Source organism: Mobula birostris, chromosome 21 (genome assembly GCF_030028105.1).
Source record: "Mobula birostris isolate sMobBir1 chromosome 21, sMobBir1.hap1, whole genome shotgun sequence".
Taxonomy (NCBI): Eukaryota; Metazoa; Chordata; class Chondrichthyes; order Myliobatiformes; family Myliobatidae; genus Mobula; species Mobula birostris.
Window position 1 is genome coordinate 3,586,422 of NC_092390.1, and position 23,231 is coordinate 3,609,652.

A 23,231-nucleotide genomic window follows, 5' to 3' on the forward strand; every position below is an offset into this window, starting at 1 on the left:
CGAAGTACAACACCTCGTACCTGTCTGCATTAAGTTCAATCTGCCAGGTTTTCAGCTGGTGCAAATCCCTCTGCAAGCTATGATAGCCTTTCTTCATGTCCATTAGGACCCCAATCTTGGTGTCATTCACAGATTTGCTGATCAAGTTATCCACATTATCATTCAATCATTGATAAAGATGAGAAACAATGGACATGGCACAGATCCCTGTGGCACACCATTAGTTACAAGTCTCCAGTCAGAGAGGCAACCCTCTACTAACCCATAAAAAAGACACACAAAGTCAGGTTAATGACAGAGGCCTGCTCTCCTCAAGAACGATCTATTTATGTGCACCATGCCTGGATCAAAACAACTTTCAGGGGACCTTAGAAGCAGAATTGTAGAGATACATGAAGCTGGGAAAGGCTACAAAGTCATTTCTAAGGACCTGAGTGTTCATCAGTCCACAGTATCAGAAATTGTCTACAAAGGGAGGAAATTCAGTACTGTAGCTACTCTCCCTAGGAGTGGGCATCCTGCAAAGATCACACCAAGAGCACAACGCTCAATGCTGAAGGAGATGAAAAAGAACCTAAGGGTAACAGTAAAAGACCTGCAGAATTCTCTAGAACCTGCTTAAGTCTCTGTTCATGTGTCCACTGTAAGAAAAACACTGAACAAGAATGGTGTTCATGGAAGAACACCACGGAGGAAACTAGTGCCCAATTGTTACACATCTCAAGTTTGCAAAAGACCACCTGGAGGTCCCACAACGCTTCTGGGACAGACGAAAACTTTTTGGCAGAAATGCACTCCGCTATGTTTGGAGGAAAAAGGGCACTGCACACCAACACCAAAACCTCATCATAACTGCGAAGCATGGTGGGAAGGAGCATTGTGGTTTGGGGCTGCTTTGCTGCCTCAGGGCCTGGACAGGTTGCAATCATTGAATGGAACAATGAATTCTAAATTATATCAAGACATTTTACAGGAGAGTATCAGGGTAGTAGCCTGTCAGCTGAAGCTGAATAGAAGTTGAATGATGCAACAAACCAATGATCTGAAACACAGGAGTAAATCAGCAACCGTATGATTGTTTATGTTTTGGAATGGCCAAGCCAGAGTCCAGTCCTTAACTCAATTAGGCTGATCTGAAGAGAGCTGTTCCTGCAAGGTATCCCAGAAATATTGATGAACTGAAACAGTTTTGTATGGAGGAATGGTCTAAAATTCATCCTTGCTGTTGTGGAGGTCTGATCAGCAGCTACAGGAAACACAAACACGAGGAAATCTGCAGACGCTGGAAATTCAAGGGACACACACAAAAAATGCTGGTGACCGCAGCAGGTCAGGCATCATCTATAGGAAGAGGTACAGTCGACGTTTCAAGCCAAGACCCTTCGACTTCTTCCTATAGATGCTCCCCGGCCTGCGGCATTCACCGGCATTTTGTGTGTGTGTAGCTACGGGAAACGTTTGGTGGAGGTTATTGTTGCTATAGAAGGTTCTACCAGTTATTAAATACAAAGGTTCACATACTTTTTCCAGCAGTGACTGTGAATGATTGAACAATGTGCTCAATAAAGACATGAAAAGATATATTTGCGTGTTATTAGTTTAGACAGATTGTATTTGTCTATTATTGTGAAATAGATGAAGATCAAACCATATTTTATGAGCAGTTAATGCAGAAAACTAGGTAATTGCAAATGGTCCATAAACTACTTCCTGCAACTTTATATCTGGTCCCTTACAATACCTTGCAATAAATTTCCCACAACTGATGGCAGACTCACCAACCTATAATTTTCTGGTTTATGTTTAGAGCCTTTCTTAATCAGCGGAACAATATTAGCTATCCTCCTATCCTCTGCTATCTCTTTTGTTGCTAAGGATAATTTAAATATCTCTACTAGGGTCCTGACAATTTCTGCACTTGCCTCCTGTAGGGTCTGAGGGAACACCTTGTCCGGCCCTCTTCCGCCCTGATTTGTCTGAGGATAATAAATTCTCTGTAATCTGTATATCTGTATAATGTCCCTGACCTTGCTGCTACTTTGCCTCACTTCTATAGACTCTGTGTCTGTCTCCTGCGTAAATACAGGTGCAAAAAATTTATTTAAGGTCTCCCCCATTTGTTTTGGCTCCACACACGGATTACAATTCTGATTTTCCAGAGGACCGATTTTGTCCCTTGCAATCCTTTTGTTCTTAAATATCTGTAGAATCCCTTGGGCTTCTCCTTCACCTTTGCTGCTGGAGGAACTTCATGCCTCCTTTTAGCCCTCCTGATTTCTTAAGTGTTCTCTTACATTTCTTATACTCCAGAAGCACCTCATTTGTTCCTAATTGCCTATATCTGATATGCACCTCCTTTTTTCTCTTAGGGGAAGGAATGTCGACTCAGACACGAGAGGCCTGCATCAGGCATTTTCGTGCCTTACAAGGCGCAGATTGGAAGTCTGTGTGGGGTGCCACTCCTCGCACAGACACTAGAGCAATGTGTGGTTAAGTGCCTTGCTCAAGGACACAAACATGCTGCCACAGCTGAGGCTCGAACTAGCCACCTTCAGATCACTAGACTACGCCTTACCCACTTGGCCATATGCCCAACAAGAACCAAGAAAATATCTTTTGAAAACCAAGGTTCTCTACACTTGCAATCTTTACCTTTTATTTTGGCAGCCGCATACAAACTTGTACTTTCATTATTTTGCTTTTGAAGGCCTCCCACTTACCAACTGCACCTTTACCAGACAACAGCTTGTCCAATTCAACTGGTGCTGAGAAATTGCTCTTTGTTGTGTGAAGGAATATTTGAGGGGAAGAGCATGTGTAATCTTTACTCTATCCTTGTCGAAGTTTGACTTCGACAGGAATGGCAATTCATAATATCACCTGGTGCCAAAATTAGATCAAAACAAGACTATTAACACAAAGTTTATTTTCCTATTTACCAATTTGATAACATACCAGACTTAATACTGTTATGCTTGCAAATGAATTGGAGATGAGTAAGTAACCGTAACTAGAAGATGTGGAATGAAGGTAGATAAATGGACCTCCAGCACAAGGAATTCATCTGAAAGTTGAATGGCAACACAAATTCAGTGGGCTAAGCAATCAACTCCTGTTCTATAAAGGGAAGTGTTGTGCAGTTTAAATAAAATCATTCAATACTTGAATACTGTATTATTTGAACTCCAAATCTCTCTCATCATTTTTAGGCCTATCCCAAGTACAAACAGAACTTTATCAACAAATGAAATCTATCTTTTGGATTCTGGTGCCCAGTATCGGTAAGACTAAGTACTAAAATAACTTGCATAAGTATTTGCAACACTTCAGGTAAAAAAAAAATTGAAAATGTGGACTACTAATCCCATTGCTGGAGTAAAGAATTCAATTTTACCAGTGCACATTTAGCTAAGAGATCTTTGTTAATTGTTCCTGGGGGTTCTGTATTGTAGATGTAGTTCATGAACACATTTTAATTGTTTTGATGTAAAATTGGGGGAGTTATACACAAAGGGATCATGTTCTCCACTGGTATCCGGAAGTTCAATCCCCGGAGAATTATTAACCTTAACTGAACCTGCCTTCATTCTTTGAAAGGTAGACAGCTTCTGTTAACAAAGAACACAAACAAGGTGCTGGAGGATCTCAGCAGGTCAGGCAGCATCTATGGAGAGGACTAAACAGTTAATGTTTTCAGCTGAGACTTTTCATCAAGACTGGAAAGGAAGGGAAGCGAAGTCAGAATAAGATTACTGTTTTCTTTGACCCAGTAATTTATCCTATTTCCTCTTTTTCCATTATCTATTCTGGTTCTCCTCTAATCTCTCCTCAGCTGTCCATCACCTCTCCTCCTTCTCTTGGTCCAATGTCCTCTCCTATCAGACTCCTTCTTTACCTCTTCCATCTATCACCTCTTAGCTTCTTTCCCCTCCCTCCTTCTCCAACCCACCCTCACTACCACTCACCTAGTCTCACCCATCACCTTACAGCTTCCCCTTCCTCCACCTTTTTCTGGCTTCTTCCACCTTTCTGAAGAACCGAGTTCCTTCAGCATTTTGTGTGTGGTCCTGAAGATTTCCACCGTGTGCAGAATCTCTTGTTTTTGATTTTCTGTATACAAACTACTTAATGATCACTCACTGTGATCTGTTTTATTGGGTAAGTATTTTATTTATAAATTTAACTGTCATACTAAGGTGTTTGTAGTTTTTGTAAGTTGTGTCATGTAAATGCATCGAGACACAAAAGGTTGCACATGCCAGGATCAATGTTAAAAAAAGAAACCAGCTGCTGCAGGAACTCAGCAGGTCAGACAGCATCTGTGGAGGCAGAAGGATAGCTGACCACCTGTTTCAGCAAAAGAACATAAAGGGAAAATGGTCAGTATAAAGAGGTAAAGCATAAGCTGCTGCAGAGTAAAAGGAGTTGGAATAGATGGCAACGCACACAAAAGTTACTGGTGAACGCAGCAGGCCAGGCAGCATCTCTAGGAAGTCGATGTTTCGGGCCGAGACCCTTCATCAGGACTAACTGAAAGAAGAGCTAGTAAGAGATTTGAAAGTGGGAGGGGGAGATCCAAAATGATAGGAGAAGACAGGAGGGGGAGGGATGGAGCCAAGAGCTGGACAGGTGATTGGCAAAAGGGATATGAGAGGATCATGGGACAGGAGGCCTAGGGAGAAAGGAAAAGGGGAACCAGAGGATGGGCAAGGACAGAGGGAGAAAAGGAGAGAGAGAAAAAGAATGTGTGTATATAAATAAATAACAGATGGGGTACAAGGGGGAGGTGAGGCATTAGTGGAAGTTTGAGAAGTCAATGTTCATGCCATCAGGTTGGAGGCTACCCAGATGGAATATAAGGTGTTGTTCCTCCAACCTGAGTGTGGGTTCGTCTTTACAGCAGAGGAGGCCATGGATAGACATATCAGAATGGGAATGGGATGTGGAATTAAAATGTGTGGCCACTGGGAGATCCTGCTTTCTCTGGCAGACATAGATGGGTCAAGTGGGAGTGACCCATCAAGTGAAGGGTGGCAATGCCATCAGAGGTTTGGAGGTAATGGGTGGAGACCACAAAAGGCTGTATCTGATGAGAAAAAATGATGAGTGGAACCAGATAATGAAGGAATGCTGGGCAGGCAGGAAAAGTGGGGTCTGCAGAGGGGATAGGGGATAAGCAAGTGGGTTAAGTGTGTGGGTGAAAGGCGGATAGAACCAGATAAGCTAGAGAAAGGAAATTGGGTTACAGAGCTGGGGAAGGGTGACTGAGAGGCATTGGGTTCTGTTAGATGGAAGGGGTGTGCAAAAGGGCCTAGTAGATCAGAAAGAGAAAGTAACAGTGAGCATCTGTAAGAGACTGTAAATATACAGTCTATGGTGTTGCAGCATTCAACCTTAAACCTCGTCTTAGTCATCTCTCTTCATTCAGGCATGAAATGTCTCATGGTAGACTCCCAAAGGCCTGGTTAACATTTATTTACCTTGAAAGATTGGTAACAAAATAACATTACTCTTTGTGTAGGCTTGTAAGCAAACTGGCTGCCGCATTCCCTACATTACTGCAGTAACTGAACTCCGATAGTGATTTAGTTTGGGATGTCCTGAGGTTGATAAGGGCTTTGTGCATTCTTTCATCCTTTAAATGAATATGCAGAATTACTCTTTGTGATTTATACTTTTTGGATCGAGGCAGCTTTAATACTGCTACCACATTTAAAAAAAAAGATAAAGGTGTTTCCTTGTAGAAGTTTGAGTTGTTCTTTTTGTTCCAATTAGGGATGGAACTACAGATGTCACCCGCACAATGCATTTTGGCACTCCCACCGAGTTTGAGAAGGTATGTTACCCTTTTAAAGAGATCCAGTGCACCATTGATTATTTATCTACAGGAGGGACTATAAAATATCAGCTGTGTTGTTACATCCATCAATGAAGGATGAACCTCTGAGGAATGAGCATTTGGAAAACCACATAAAGTTCAAAGTTTAAAGTAAATTTATTATTAAAGTATGTAAATTTCCATATACTACCTTGAGATTCATTTTTTGCAGGCATTTACAGGGGGAAAAGAAAGAAACTAAATAGAATTTACCAAAAGCTATACATAATCAAATTGGTCCCGCTTCGTATCAGCGCCGGACTCCAGAGCGAAGGTTCCCAAGTTCGAATCCAAGTCGGGTTGAGCGTCGAGCTAGCAACTCGGCCTCGTATAAACAAGAATAGCTTGCTACAGAAACACCGTCATGACGGTGCCCCAATAACTCCACTGCCGAGTTAAGGGTGGTGGTGGTTGTTGTTGTTCTTCCTCCTCCTCCTCATCCTCCTCCTCCTCATCCTCATCCTCCTCCTCTCCCCCCCGCATCCCCCCCCGACCAATATGTCAAAAAAAACTGAGAAAACGAGTTGTAAAGAGACCTTGAAAGTGATCTTTCGGTGGTATAGTCAGTTCACAGTAGTGGTTGAAGTAAGTGTTCTGATTGAAGATATCCATGCTGGTTCAAGAGTTTGATGGTTGTAGGGTACTTACTATTTCTGAGCCTAAGGCTTCTGTACCTCCTGCCTGATGGTAGTAGTGAGGAAAGGGCATGGCCTGGATGGTGGGATTTTTTCGTTAATGAATGCTGCTTTCTTGTGGTAGCACTCAGTGTTAACATACTCATTGGTGGGAAGGGCAATACTCTTGTGGGAAGAGCAGCACTGAAAGCTATGTGATGCTGGATCATGCAGATGGCTCATGGTATTTCCAGATAGCTTGAAAGTCTGTAGAGATCTTTTGCATTGGTAAATGGTTCATTATTATCCCATGTACAGAGATAAAGTGAAAAACTTATATTTTCATGCTGTACAGACAGAACATACCAAATGCAAGTGCATTGAGGTGCATTAGAAAAGGGAAAGCAAAACAATGTAATGGGTTACAAACTAAAACACTGAGTTATAGTTCCAGAGAAAGTGCATTGCAGGTAGATGGATCATGATGAGATCAAGAGTTCATCTTCATTGTAATGGCCTATTATTGTCACAGGTACCATGACATTTCAACCCTGGGAGAAAGATGCTGCCGTCTACTCGATCTATGACTCTCATAATCTTAGAAACGTCTATCAAAGGTTCATTCATTATCAAAGTATATAACTCTGAAATTCTTCTCCAGATAGCCACAAAACCAAGAAAGAATGGAAACACAATCATCAACTCCCAAATCCCCCCTCCCCGCACAAAAAAGAACAAAAACGGAACAGGCACATCGACACCCAAATCCTCCTCCCCCTCTACAAAAAAGAACAAAATCGGAACAGGTGCATCGACCTCCAAATCCTCCCCCATCCCGCACAAAAAAAGAACAAAATAGGAACAGGCACGTCGACACCCAAATCCTCCTCCCCATACAAGAAAAGACAAAGAATTAGGTGAAGAACATAGAATATAAAAAAATTACTTTTAAACAAAAGAAATCCATTGTTCAGAGTGCAAATCCGTACCCATATCCAATACCGCTGAAAACTTGGGTAACATTCTCTGGGCACAGTGGCAGACCATACAGGCTTCCCTCTCTGGCAGCAGAGCAATCCCACCAGTGGTCAAAAGGCAGGCTGTCAGTGCTTACCCTCCACATTTGCCTCGATGTTTCAATCTTCCTTGTCACTTTAATTGGTGAACAATGGAAGCTTTACTCAGCAAAATGAAGTTGAACATCACCTCGCGTCCTGTCCTGCAGTCTCCTCACCACATATTTCACGCTCACTGCCTCCCTTCAGATCTCCTTTCACCTTCTGCCAGTTCAGAGAAAAGAATCCAAGTTCATCTAATCTTTCATTATAGCACAGACCCGCTAATCCAGGCAACATCTTGGTAAACCTCTTCTGCATCCTTTCCAAAGTCTCGACATCCTTCCTATAATGGGGTGACCAGAACTGTATAGAATACTCTAGATGCAGTCTAACTAATGTTTTATAGAAGTGCAGCATAACTTCCTGACCTCTGAACTCAATATCTTGACTAATAAAAAGCCAGACACACCATATGCCTTGTTAACCACCTTATCAACCTTTGCAGCCACTTTCAGGGAGTTTTGAACATGGACCCCAAGATCCCTTTGCTCACCAACACTGTTACTTGCCTTAATCAGTTGCATTATTTTTAAGAGAGCATACGCAACCCTGTGCTCAAGTTTGAGACAGGATCTTTGTATTTCAGTGGCGCCCATAGCGTTTCCCATTAATAATGACTGCTCTCACTCACCTGATACATTCTACATCTCGTTGTTGTAGAATGTAGATCTCAGGGTGTTGGAGTATGAGGCGAGGGACGGGCCATATCAGATCACTGAACTATGGGACTCAGTTTGCAGGCTTCAAAACTCTTTTTGTGGTTATCGTTTGCATGATGTTTTCTTTTTCTCTGCACATTGGGTGTCAATGGTTTTTTTTATGTATGGGTCTGTTTGAGTTTCTTTGTTTTGTGGCTGCCTGTTAGGAGATGAATCTCAAGGATACATACATTGACAATGAATGTACTTTGAGCTTTGATTTGCCATATCCTGATATCATCACTTTTGTGGTTTGAAATTTTAATGTATCTCTTATGGAGCTGATTGCCTTTTGTCTTGTCATTCTTGACATGACCTATTGTTTTCCTTGTACATTTGGTCATGTCATTTTGCTTTGTCCCAATCTTAAATAAATATATCTTAATGTGTGCGCACATTGAAAAACCAGTCTGTTTGAATAGCTGTACCTGCTTTTAGAACACTGAGTATCAAGGCACACAATTGAATTGGTTTGGGCAGATCCAAGTTAATATCAGTGTTTCAGTATTAACAATATTCCCACTGACTATCTTCCCCAAAGGTTGATTTATGCTTGTGTGCAAAGCTTGCGCCGTAGCCTATGCAAGTGGGCAACGCCATTGTGAGCATCTATGCTTGTGTGTTGGTGTTTCTGAGTCGCTTTGCAATTCGGGCACGTTTATGTCACGCATTCGCACGTCGCGCATGCGCACACACCTACCCGTGCAAGGCTTCGTGGTCATGGTAGTCTTTTTCGGGGTAAACAAGTTTAAAGCGAGCGTCTTTTTTCATAAAAGCGATATGTGTCCTCCATAATTTCGGAGGCCTGTAAAGCTTTATGGAAAGCATTGCAGCCAGAGTTCCTTCCCTGCCCTTCAGTCGCCCAATGGGAAGCTATTGCAGCGTAGGAGGAAATACGATACTACCAAGCGGACCAATCGCAGTTGTTGCGGTCTGTGTTACCGCGACGCGTAGTTACATTTTGGGAGAGGTGCGCTTCAGGCTATGGCGTAGGGATCCGCGTAGGCACTGCGTAGGGTTCGTGGCTACGCCGTACCTACGGCGTCAGTTTGACGCACAAGTCTTAACAGCCTTAACAGTGCTATCATGTTATCAGATTCTTCTGTGCTTGAGACCTGGTGGATTCTTGCAGCCCGCTCAATTTGGCAAGGAGGCTTCAAGGTTGTTAGAATCATAGAGTTAGAATTTAATGTGATGGATGGTTTGTGTGGGGAATTGACTGCATGGAGCAAGGTGGGTTCAGTGCAAAAAACAGTGAACTTAGAAGAAACTTCTGTCTAGTGAAGGTTGAAAATTTGAAATTAAGTTCTACAGAGATTGTTGAGGTAAACAATATTAATGATGAAAGATCAAGTGAAGTATAAATGCCAGCACAGATCTGTGTCTGTTTTATATCCTGTTATTCTGAGGGATATTTTTTAACCTCTGTTAACTGATCGCATCTGTCCTCTATGACACTCTCCCCATAACAATATTGATAATTCCTAATTAGTTTGTCTTTATTGATTTTGTGATTCAATGAATAGGTTTTCTGTAGAGGCACTAAGAAGAAAGATTCTTTGAGATTATCAGTGAATTATTTGGCATGTGGTTTCTTTGCAGGTGTAAATTGTAACTACCCATTCAGCTGATTTGCAGGATTGCAGGTGATTCTCAGAGATTGCGCATATGATGACATGACAGAAGTCAACATCCAGTTTATACTCAAGTTTGTGTTTGCACAGGTGCAATAGAAAACTTGTGGTAGCATCACAGGCATGCAGCATTAGAGACACCAACACACATGAGAAACTAGCTAAGTGATAGAATTAGAACAATAGAAGTTATTGCTGTGCAAAGTGGTGATCGCAGTGCTATGCTTTGGTTATGATTAGGATTGTGCAAAAACTGAGTGGTTGAAGGAAGGTCCATTTCCGACACCTGCCTCCCCTTTCCAGATCTTTCTGTCTCTGGAGACAGCTTATCCACTAATGTCTACTATAAGCCTACTGACTCTCACAGCTATCTGGACTATTCCTCTTCTCACCCTGTCTCTTGCAAAAACGCCATCCCCTTCTCGCAATTCCTCCGTCTCCGCCACATCTGCTCTCAGGATGAGGCTTTTCATTCTAGGACGAAGGAGGTGTCTTCCTTTTTTAAAGAAAGGGGCTTCCCTTCCTCCACTATCAACTCTGCTCTCAAACGCATCTCCCCCATTTCACGTACATCTGCTCTCACTCCATCCTCCCGCCACCCCACTAGGAATAGGGTTCCCCTGGTCCTCACCTACCACCCCACCAGGGTCGAACATATTATTCTCCATAACTTCCGCCACCTCCAACGGGATCCCACCACTAAGCACATCTTTCCCTCCTCCCCCCCCCACTTTCCACAGGGATTGCTCCCTACGCGACTCCCTTGTCCATTCGTCCCCCCCATCCCTCCCCACTGATCTCCCTCCTGGCACTTATCCTTGTAAGCGGAGCAAGTGCTACACATACCCTTACACCTCCTCCCTTACCACCATTCAGGGCCCCAGACAGTCCTTCCAGGTGAGGCGACACTTCACCTGTGAGTCGGCTGGGGTGATATACTGCGTCCGGTGCTCCTGATGTGACCTTCTATATATTGGCGAGACCCAATGCAGACTGGGAGACCGCTTTGCTGAACACCTATGCTCTGTCCGCCAGAGAAAGCAGGATCTCCCAGTGGCCACACATTTTAATTCCACATCCCATTCCCATTCTGACATGTCTATCCACGGCCTCCTCTACTGTAAAGATGAAGCCACACTCAGGTTGGAGGAACAACACTTTATATTCTCTCTGGGTAGCCTCCAACCTGATGGCATGAACATCGACTTCTCTAACTTCCGCTAATGCCCCACCTCCCCCTCGTACACCATCTGTTATTTATTTTTGTACACACATTCTTTCTCTCACTCTCCTTTTTCTCCCTCTGTCCCTCTGACTATACCCCTTGCCCATCCTCTGGGTTCCCCCCCTCCTTGTCTTTCTTCCCGGACCTCCTATCCCATGATCCTCTCATATCCCTTTTGCCAATAACCTGTCCAGCTCTTGGCTCCATCCCTTCCCCCTCCTGTCTTCTCCTATCATTTTGGATCTCCCCCTCCCCCTCCCACTTTCAAATCTCTTACCAACTCTTCCTTCAGTTAGTCCTGACGAAGGGTCTCGGCCTGAAACGTCGACTGTACCTCTTCCTAGAGATGCTGCCTGGCCTGCTACGTTCACCAGCAACTTTGATGTGTGTTGGTTGAAGGAAGTAGCTGTTCTTGAACCTGGGAGGCTGTAGCAGATTGACACAGTCCATGACTTGTGATGATTGTAGGTTTACCACCATCTTATAGTTAACTTGAAATTACTATTTGGTCTTGGTTTATAACTTTGTGCAGTTTAGTTTCTGGCCAATTATTGTCTTGAGAGAACTAATTACTATTTGCATGTTCTGTGGATAAATAACTCTTGTGTGCATGGGATAGGGTTTCGGTATCTAGCATATCATGTAATCAAATTCATCTTGATTTGTTTCCCCAAAGTTAAAAGTTCAGAACTTCATTGCAAAAATGATGTATGGTTGTGATAAGATGCATTTTATCTGATCTTTTATATGCGTCCTCTAGGAGTGCTTCACTTACGTGTTAAAGGGACATATCTGCCTGGGTTCAGCAATTTTCCCAAGTGGCACCAAAGGTAAGTTAGTTGAATGAATGAAGCAAAATGAAGACCAATTACTTACAGCCATGAGGGAAAAATAATACACAAATCGATTCAGCACTCAGCGTGTAGGAGTGTGTTTTAAAGCAAACCAAGGTACTGCTGAAATTTGACAATTTGAACAAGCAGCAGATATTATGCCTGTTTTCTTAACAAGTTCATAAATGTCAAATGCTGCTGTTCAGTGTTAACTAATGGGAATTTTTTCAAAAAAGTTTATTTGGAAAAAAAAATTATTTGTCGTAAGCACAAGGTTGTGATTGTAGGAAATTTTAACTTTCCACACATAGACTAGGAAGCCCATTCTGTAAAAGGGCTGGATGGTTTGGAGTCTGTCAAATGTGTGCAAGATAGTCTTTTGCAGCAAAACACAGAGGTACCAACTAGAGAAGGGGCAGTGTTGGATCTCCTGTTAGGGAATGAGTTAGGGTAGGTGACGGAGGTATGTGTTGGGGAGCACTTCGGGTCCAGTGATCACAATACCAGTAGTTTCAATATAATTATGGAGAAGGACAGGACTGGACCCAGGGTTGAGATTTTTGATTAGAGAAAGGCTAACTTTGAGGAGATACAAAAGGATTTAGAAGGAGTGGATTGGGACATTGTTTTATGGGAAGGACGTAATAGAGAAATGGAGGTCATTTAAAGATGAAATTTTGAGGGTGCAGGATCTTTATGTTCCTGTTAGATTGAAAGGAAAGGTTAAAAGTTTGAGAGAGCCATGGTCTTCAAGGAATATCGGAAACTTGGTTCAGAAAAAGAGAGGGATCTACAATAAATATAGGCAGCTTGGAGTTAATGTGGTGCTCCAGGAATATAAAGAATGTAAAAAAAAATCTTAAGAAAGAAATTAGAAAAGCTAAAAGAAGATATGAGATTGCTTTGGCAAGTGAGGTGAAAATAAATCCAAAGGGTTTCTACAGTTATATTAATCGCAAAAGGATAGTGAGGGATAAAATTGGTCCCTTAGAGAATCAGAGTGGACGGCTATGTGTGGAGCCAAAAGAGATGGGGGAGATTTTGAACAATTTCTTTTCTTCAGTATTCACTGAGGAGAAGGGTATTGAATTGTGTAAAGTAAAGGAAACAAGAAGGGTAGTTATGGAAAGTATGATGATTAAAGAAGAGGAAGTACTGGCGCTTTTAAGGAATATAAAAGTGGATAAGTGTCCGGGTCTGGACAAGATATTCCCTATGACCTTAAGGGAAGTTAGTGTGGAAATAGCAGGGGCTCTGACAGAAATATTTCAAATGTCATTAGAAACGGGGATAGTGCCGGAGGATTGGCGTATTGCTCATGTGGTTCCATTGTTTAAAAAGAGTTCTAAGAGTAAACCTAGCAATTATCGGCCTGTGAGTTTGATGTCAGTGGTGGGTAAATTGATGGAAAGTATTCTTAGAGATGGTATATGTAATTATCTGGATAGACAGGGTCTGATTAGGAACAGTCAACCTGGATTTGTGCGTGGAAGGTCATATTTGACAAATCTTATTGAATTTTTTGATGAGGTTACTAGGAAAGTTGAAGGTAAAGCAGTGGATGTTGCCTATATGGATTTCAGTAAGGCCTTTGACAAGGTTCCACATAGAAGGTTAGTTAGGAATATTCAATCGTTAGGCATTTGATGGAGACAGATGTGAAAGCACAGAGGAACATCTGGAGAAATTTCTGAAACTCAGGTTCGCTGCCGCTGTTAACTGGACAATCGAGAGTCTTCCGAGGGAAGGCCCCAAAATCTCCGGCTTTGCCTGCTGCTGGCAACCGAGATTGAGGGCGAATCATTCGGATAGAGATGGTATTCGGTGTTGGAGAGCTAATCAGAGGCTCGAAGTTTTCGGACGACTCTGAGTCGGACTGTAGTCGGGCATGGCAGGGAGAGTTTTCTTCCTTCTCCCATCTGCGTGAGATGTGGGACATTTGAGAGACTTTGAACTTTTAACTGTGCCATGGACTGTTCTTCATCAAGTTATGGTATTGTTGAACTGTTGTAACTATATGTTATAATTATGTGGTTTTGTTAGTTTTTTTCAGTCTTGGTTTGTCCTGTGTTTTGTGATATCACACCGGAGGAAATATTGTATCATTTCTTAATGCATGCATTACTGAATGACAATAAAAGAGGACTGCATGTCTTCATAATCTAAATCTAATATCAAAGTAGTAAAATGGATTCAGCAGTGGCTGGATGGGAGACGCCAGAGAGTAGTGGTGGATAACTGTGTATCAGATTGGAGGACGGTGTGTAGCGGTGTGCCTCAGGGATCTGTACTGGGTCCAATGTTCTTTGTTATATATATAATGATCTGGATGATGGGGTGGTAAATTGGATTAGTAAATATGCAGATGATACTAAGATAGGTGGCGTTGTGGATAATGAAGTAGGTTTTCAAAGCTTGCAGAGAGATTTAGGCCAGTTAGGAGAGTGAGCTGAAAGATGGCAGATGGAGTTTAATGCTGAAAAATGTGAGGTGCTACATTTTGGTAGGACTAATCAAAATAGGACATGCATGGTAAATGGTAGGGCATTGAAGAATGCTGTAGAACAGAGGGATCTAGGAATAATGGTGCATAGTTCCCTGAAGGTGGAATCTCATGTGGACAGGGTGATGAAGAAAGCTTTTGGTATGCTGGCTTTTATAAATCAGAGCATTGAGTATAGGAGTTGGGATGTAATGTTGAAATTATATAAGGCATTGGTAAGGCCAAATTTGGAGTATTGTGTGCAGTTCTGGTCACCAAATTATAGGAAAGATGTCAATAAAATTGAGAGAGTACAGAGGAGATTTGCTAAAACGTTGTCTGGGTTTCATCTCCTAAGTTACAGAGAAAGGTTGAACAAGTTAGGTCTTTATTCTTTGGAGCGTAGAAGGTTGAGGGGGGACTTGATAGAGGTGTTTAAAATTATGAGGGGGATTGATAGAGTTGACGTGGATAGGCTTTTTCCATTGAGAATGGGGGAGTTTCAAACAAGAGGACGTGAGTTGAGAGTTAACGGGCAAAAGTTTAGGGGAAACATGAGGGGGAACTTCTTTACTCAGAGAGTGGTGGCTGTGTGGAACGAGTTTCCAGCGAAGTGGTTGAGGCAGGTTCGATGTTGTCGTTTAGAGTTAAATTGGATAGATATATGGACAGGAAAGGAATGGAGGGTTATTGGCTGACTGCAGGTCGGTGGGACTAGGTGAGAGTAAGAGTTCAGCACAGACTAGAAGGGCTGAGATGCCCTGTTTCTGTGCTGTAATTGTTATATGGTAGCAACTGTAAATAAACAGAGTGAATGGTCAGTGTACCTGCAAAACAATGTGCTAATGTTACTCGTACAGGAAATGTGAAAATACTTTGGTGATACAGTGCTCTGAGGTTGTAGCTACCATGAAGGAATGGGAAGGCTGAAGTTCTGTTCACAAGAAAAGAGTAGGTAGTGATGAATTTCAAATTTAATTATCATTTAGCCATACATGAATATATCCAAATGAAAGAGCTTTCCTCGGGGGCTAAGGTGTTATCTGTAAGTTAATTTATAGGATAAGTGCAGAGAACAAGTTCAAGCTTATTTGTCATTCAACTATGCCCAAGCGCCCATGAATACAGCCAAACAAAGCAGCGTTACTCTGTGGCCAATGCACAAACCCAGAACCAGCAGACACAGAGCACATGGCACACATAGCACATATTAGATACCAAACACGTACAAGATATCTGTAGAATAGTCACACAAAAAAAAAGGTCCAAGATCCTGAGTCCATGAACTTTGCACAGTCTGCAGTTGAACACAATGTAGCTTGTCTTCTGCCAAGTGAACACTGGGGGATAGCACTGACTGCAGCTTAGACTCTGAGCCACAACAACTCCGGTGGACTACTCCGCTGTCTCGGACGGCTGTAAACAGGCGACACTGCGGCTTGAGGCCTAGTCCTCATTACGACTGAGGCACACAGCTCTCCTGTCATCTGCCAATAAAGTAGTGAATTGAACTTGCAACATTCTACACTGGCAATGTCCGACGGGGTCTTGTGATCACGAGAAAAGCGACCAAGACTATCACTTACTGTTCGACTGCATACCACCTTTGCATACTGACTCCTTCGACACCTTTCTGATGCAGGCTGCAACACAATCCACACGAAGTCCTGTTCCTTCAGTTCCTCAGCCAACGAGCAACTCTCTGATGGGGTAGATCTGCAGTACTTTAAGTTCTTTCTGTTCAGCAAGATCTTACAATCATAAAAAATATGTTTATAAAAGACATTAACACCTCTGGTTGACACCATGGAAGCCGCTGCAATCAAATGCGCTGCCAGCACAGGAAGGTTCCACTTAGTGCTGGAGTCCAAAACTATAGTTGCTTACTGTCGAATTGATAGTAATAAACAACAAGCAAATTCAGTTGGACTGATTTGTCAAGAGTGCAGTGAGAATCTGAAACTTAGAACTGTCACAAAGAACAATGCAGGCGAAGATCCATTGTATGTGTGGGAGATGTTGGTAGATAGGTGGGGTGTGGGAGGAAGAAATACTCAGACCTGCAGATAGGGTTGGAGTAAGGGAGGAGAGGTTCATGATGAGCACAATGAAGATGAGACTACAGTTGCTAGAATCTGGAGTCCCACTCACAGCGATGGAGGAGCCTCAAGACCAAAATGTTGACAGTCTGTTCCTCTTCATAGATGCTGCTTGACCCATAATGAGCTCAAAATTAATGAAGTACTCTGCTACAGATTCCACCGATTTCACATGTGAAAGTAGAATACTAGTTCTGTGAAATACACAAAATCCTGGAATAACTCAGGAGTAAAAACAGTTAGTGTTTCAGACTGAGACTTTCATCAGTTCCTCCAGCATTTTGTGTGCCTTACTCTGAATTTCCCACATCCCCAGAATCTCTTGTGTTTATGATCTGGCAGTTTTATGAACTGTATGTAATTCTGGTCTCACAATTGAGGAGAAATTTGAAAGCCTTGGAAAGAGTGCAAGAAAATTTGGAGATTGGCTATTTTACAGAAAAAGGCTGCAGAAGCTAGAATTTTTCTTCATACAGCAGTGAGGATCTAGAGGAGATGTCATTGAAAGAGTTGCAAACCAGATAGAAGGCATATAATATGGTAGCAAAAGAATCAAAGATTACATGAAGGAAATCCAGATAGGGTGCCAGCATCTGGAATTCATTTCTGAATGGTAGTGCAGGCACATTCTAATGGCTTTCAAAGTTGAATTGTATCAGTACTTGGTGGGAAGTGGGGATTTGATTGAGGGTCATAGTGATGGGGTTAAAAATTGTAGCAGTAGCTGGGAAGGAACATGATGAAATTAAAGGTGGAAAAATATACAGCTTATTACATTTAGTGCTTTTGCAGAAAAAAATATTTCGGGTAGTCTCAAGAAAAAGGAGAACATAGCTAAACATTTCAGAAAAATTGAATTGGAATCCCGGTCTATGGGGATGTGCTTTGAGCAGACTTCACTCATACAGGAATGCAATTGTATTAATCTTGCAATGATTTCTTACTGCTTTTGTTTGGTGTACTGCAGACGACCAATAGTCTGAGGTTCTGCATTACAAAGGTGCTGTTTCAGCCGAGCTAACTGAGATCAGATGTGAATGTTCTCATTATGTACAGAACTGAAGGTATCTAGGTCTTCCCCTCTTAATGTAGTATGCAAATAGAGGTGATATTTTGGAGAATTAGAAGAGCTAGGATTGTCCTCACTCAGAACAGTAAAAGATAAAGAAGACCTCGGTAGAGATGTTCATAATCATCCAGTAATTACAGAATGAGGCTCAGTAACTGCAGATAGCTTCATTTGCTCAAAAGAGTGAATTGTGATTTTTTTCTTGCATATTGACCAGTGAGCTGCACTGCATTGACTAAAGAAAAGCAGATTCAGTAGCAACTTTTATAATTGATTTGAATAAATAATTAAAGGGAAATATTGTAATAATATAGAAATGCAGGCGGAGTGTGTGATGAAAGCTGAAGGTAGTGGTTTCAAAGAATTAGCAAAATTAATTAATCTAACTTGTGGACATAGTGAATTATAGAACCTTAGAAGCAGCAGATTTAGCTCAGAGTTGCTGCAACAGTCTGCAAGAGAAATTCAGAGGGTCGAACAGCATTTGTGGGAGGAAAGGGATTGTTCTTGTTCAGTTCGTGATCCTGCATCAGGACCAAGACTATCTGTCATTGTAATAAACAGCTTCTTTAGACCTGTTTTACTGTGCCTGATGATCCTCTAGTTTTGCCAGTGCTGTAGACCTAGATAAATGAACCACCGATCTTGTCCTGTTTCTTTCCTAACGTTCCATGGTAATACACTCATTTGGACCAAATCCTCTGGGAATTCTGAAGTGCTATGTGATGAATCGATAACTCCTCTCAAACTTTCTTGCATGTGGTCACTTTCTATATAGGGTTGGGTACATAGCTAATTTCAGTATACTTACTTCGACTATATTTTCATTTTTGTTAGGACACCTCATCGACTCATTTGCAAGAGCCAGCCTTTGGGAACATGGCTTGGATTATCTTCACGGCACGGGACATGGAGTTGGATCTTTCCTGAATGTCCATGAAGGCCCTTGTGGTATTAGTTATAAAACGTTTGCTGATGAACCTCTTCAGGCTGGAATGATTCTGAGTGATGGTGAGTAAAGGTGAAATACAACAAGTAATGGTGTCTGTATCTGATCATTAGGCAGGAGACCAGAAAGAGAAAATGACAACTGAGTTCCAGGGGTGAGGAGCTCGCAAGCCCTTGTATTGGGGTCAGGTAAACTTTTAGCTAGTTTGCTGGTTTTCAGTACAAAACAGCTTGGATTGTGCAGAAGTTTATGTCAATGAAACATTTTGTCAAACTTGTCACCTTTAACCATAGAAAGTGTATAATGTCTCCTATGAACAACAGCTAGAGTACTCCATCACTCTGAGTTGCGCACTTACAAACGAATGCTCAGTGACACAGTCATTGCACTGAGATTGTCAGCAACTTCTGGCTTTCTTGTGTGTGCTACTTAAACATGGAAATCAGGAGGCTGGTGTTAGTAATATGCCGAGTTTCCACAGGATGCACATTGCAGCTTTTGTAGATATATCTATTATGAATCACTGACACAACTTCAACTACACCTAGTTCTCACTTGGAAAATTAACTTTCAAGATCCAAGATTGTTTATTGTCATTCTTCAGTATACAATTGTGAGGAAGAACAAAATGATTGTTACTCCGGATCTGATGCAGCATAAAAAAGCACTGTAAGCTTGCAGAACAAAATCAATAAAAAGAGAAAAATTCAATAAATATAAAACACAATATACTTATACTTATATACTTTATTGTCGCCAAACAATTGATAATAGAATGTACAATCATCATAGCGATATTTGATTCTGTGCTTCCCACTCCCTGGATTACAAATCGATAGTAAATATTAAAAATTTAAATTATAAGTCATAAATAGAAAATATAAAAATGGAAAGTAAGGTAGTGCAAAAAAAAAACCAAGAAGCAGGTCTGGATATTTGGAAGGTATGGCCCACATCCGGGTCAGGATCCGTTCAGCAGTCTTATCAGAGTTGGAAAGAAGCTGTTCCCAAATCTGGTTGTACAAGTCTTCAAGCTCCTGAGCCTTCTCCTGGAGGGAAGAGGGACGAAACGTGTGTTGGCTAAATGGGTCGTGTCCTTGATCATCCTGGCAGCACTGCTCCGACAGGTGCGGTGTAAAGTGAGTCCAAGGACAGAGATTGGTTTGTGTGATGTGCTGCGCCGTGTTCACGATCTTCTGCAGCTTCTTCCAGTCTTGGACAGGACAACTTCCAGGTTGTGATGCACTCTAGAAGAATGCTTTCTAGTAGTAGTAGTCATACTTTATTGATCCCGAGGGAAATTGGTTTTTGTTACAGTTGCACCATAAATAATTGGTAATAAAACCATAAATAATTAAATAGTAATATGTAAATTATGCCAGGAAATAAGTCCAGGACCAGCCTATTGGCTCAGGGTGTCTGACCCTCCAAGGGAGGAGTTGTAAAGTTTGATGGCCACAGGCAGGAATGACTTCCTATGATGCTCTGTGCTGCATCTCGATGGAATGAGTCTCTGGCTGAATGTACTCCTGTGCCCAACCAGTCCATTATGTAGTGGATGGGAAACATTGTCCAAGATGTCTACGGTGCATCTATAAAAACTAGTGAGGATTTTAGGGGACAGGCCAAATTCCTTTAGTTTTCTCAGGAAGTAGAGGCGCTGGTGGGCCTTCTTGGCAGTGGACCAAGTTAGGTCATTTGTAATATTGACCCCGAGGAACTTAAAGCTTTTGACCTGTTCTACTTGCGCACCACTGATGCAAATTGGGTCGTGCGGTCCACTACTCCTTCTGAAGTCAACAACCAATTCCTTCGTCTTGCTGTGGTTGAGGGATAGGTTATTGTCTTCGCACCATGCCACCAGGTTCTTAATTTCCTCTCTGTACTCAAACTCATCATTACCCGAGATACGGCCTACAATTGTTGTGTCATCAGCAAATTTATATATTGAGTTTGATAGAAACTTGGCTACACAATCATCGTTGTATGGTGAGTGCAGCAGGGGGCTGAGTACACAGCCTTGTGGGGCACCGGTGCTCAGAGTGATTGTAGAGGAGAGCTTGTCCCCTATTTTTACAGCCTGGGCCCTGTCTGTGAGGAAGTTGAAGATCCAGCTGCAGATCTGAGTGCTAAGGCCCAGGTTCCGGAGCTTAGGAATCAGTTTATTTGGAATGATGGTATTAAAGGCAGAGCTGTAGTAAACAGCAGTAGCTGCTGTTCCTCCTCCATCTTGTCAGAGAGCAGGACTATGTCATCTGCAAAATCGAAATCTGTGAGTGTAACTGGTCTGACCCTTTTGGTTCGCCCTGGTTTTATGGTAAAATCAAGCTTGTCATGATCTTTGGTAGCTTGACGCAGAGCGTAATCAAGGACGATTATAAAGATGTAGGGTGCCAGAGTGTCTCCTTGCAGCACACCAGCTAGGAGCTTGAACACTGCTGTTTCTCCGTCTGGTGATACAACTTTCGCCATGGTTTTGGTATACTGAAATGGCTGACTGGAAACTTTGAAACACTAAGAATTTAAAGCTAGCACCATTATTGGGAGTCAGAGAGGCTGTTGTGTCTGTGTGCTGCTATTTTAGAATTGTTTTCAGAGGACCTTTTAAAATTGCATATAGATCAGTATTTATTCTGTTGTTTTAATCTTTTGCCTTAATCCCATGCGTATGACGCAGACTTTAATCTGCATGCACTGACTCAGATATGAATGGTGCTGTCTGCTTATTACTTTCTGATCAGTTGTTCAGCATGCCTATTGGTTGACTAATCATGGATTGTCATAGGTCTTTAAGGATAGCATCAAATTCAATGTGGCATTGGAGGTAAAGAGTTCCATATTCTACAATTTCCCAAGATCTTCCAAGCAGCTCTTTCAGGTCAGTGAAAAGCATAGACCCTTCATTGACTTCATAAGACCTGGTCCTCGACGCCTTCTTGTGCAACTGGATCCTTGATTTCCTCACTCACTGACCCCAGTCAGAACGGACTGGCAACAGCATCTCCTTCATAATCAGCATCAGCATTGGTGCACCACAAAGCTGTGTGCTTAGCCCTACAGTAATAATATTAGTGTGAGTAGAGCAGTGAGTTAAGTACAGCTCAATTGCCAAATGTAAGTTTACTGACGACACCACTGATGTTGGCTGAATCAAAGGCGCTGATGAATCGGCATAAGGGAGGGAGATTGAAAATCTGGTTAAATGGTGCTACAACAACAACCTCTCACTTAACGTCAGCACAACCAAAGTTCTGGTTATTGAGTATAGGAGGAAGAAGCCGGGGTTCCAAGAGCCAGTCCTCATTATGGGATTGGAGGTGGAGCAAGTCTGTGACTTTAAGTTCCTTGAACCTGCAAGTAAGTGCCATTTCAAAGAACACACAGCAACCACCTCTTCTTAGAGGTTTGTGCAGATTTGGAATGTCATCTAAAACTGTGCCAGACCTCTATAGGTGCACTGTGGAGAGTATGTATACTGGCTGGTTACATCAGAGCCTGCTATGGAAACACCGATGTCCAACAATGGAAAAGCCTACAAAAAGTGGTGAACACACCCTAGTCCATCACAGGAAAAGTCCCTTATCATCATTAACTACATCTGCAAGGAGTGCATCCATCGTCAAGGACCCCCACCATCCAGGCCATGTTCTCTTTTTGTTGCTGTCATCAGGAAGGAGGTACAGGTCCCATACCACCAGGGTCAGGAGCAATTATTACCCTTGAAATTTTAGGCTTCTGAACCAGTGTGGATAACTTCACTCACCTCAACTCTGAACTGATTCCACAATGTATGGGCTGATGTTCTCAGTATTCTGTATTTACTTGTTAGTTTATGATGAATATTATTTGCTTTTGTATTTACACATTGGTTGTCAGTCTTTGTGTGTAGTTTTAAATAAATTCTATTTTATTTCTTTGTTCTACTGTGTGTGCCTGCAAGATAATGAATCTCAGGGTGGCATATGCATACTTTCATAATAAATTTGCTTTGAGTGTAAATATCCAGGTCAGCTAATAATTGCAGTGTCAGTTTTTGCCACCAGATGTCAGCATATCTCATACTATGGATGTCTGTAAAAGATAGTTTGTTGAATGTGGAAGATATCTAAGGGTTAGGTTAGCTTGACAACAACTTTAATGCAAAAATGCACTTGATTTTATTTAAAAGTGAGTTCCATATAGAAGGAAAATTTGTTTCTTCTCTTGTCCAGCCTTTCACAAATAATCAGAGGATTTATAATTAACACAGTGGTCTCATTTATGATCATGTTAGTCAGTTAGGAATCTGACAAGGGATTGGGGTGAAAGTAAGTTGATCAAATTAGATTTGAATAATTCATTGTATTATTGTGAACTATTTAATGGAAGCACATCACGCAAGCCAATCTTCCGTCCGTGGACTCACTTTACATCGCACACTGTCGGAGCAGTGCTGCCAGGATAATCAAGGACACGACCCACCCAGCCAACACACTTTTTGTCCCTCTTCCTTCCGGGAGAAGGTTCAGGAGCTTGAAGACTCGTACGGCCAGATTTGGGAACAGCTTCTTTCCAACTGTGATAAGACCGCTGAACGGATCCTGACCTGGATCTGGGCCGTACCCTCCAAATATCCGGACCTGCCTCTCGGTT

At 42.1% G+C, this 23,231-nt stretch overlaps 1 protein-coding gene across 4 annotated transcripts in view; it reads left to right on the forward strand.

Annotated features, from left to right (window-relative positions):
• Positions 1-23,231, forward strand: part of xpnpep1 (X-prolyl aminopeptidase (aminopeptidase P) 1, soluble) — a 122,417-nt gene that overhangs the window by 72,960 nt on the left and 26,226 nt on the right. For 3 of the 4 annotated variants that reach the window (XM_072238881.1, XM_072238880.1, XM_072238879.1), the window contains 4 exons: positions 3,210-3,281; positions 5,776-5,836; positions 11,928-11,997; positions 18,488-18,661. In XM_072238881.1, the coding sequence (XP_072094982.1) occupies positions 3,210-3,281; positions 5,776-5,836; positions 11,928-11,997; positions 18,488-18,661 (377 nt within the window). Of the gene's footprint in view, positions 1-3,209; positions 3,282-5,775; positions 5,837-11,927; positions 11,998-18,487; positions 18,662-23,231 lie in introns of those variants that run through there. The other variant, XR_011882651.1, reaches the window with a different exon arrangement.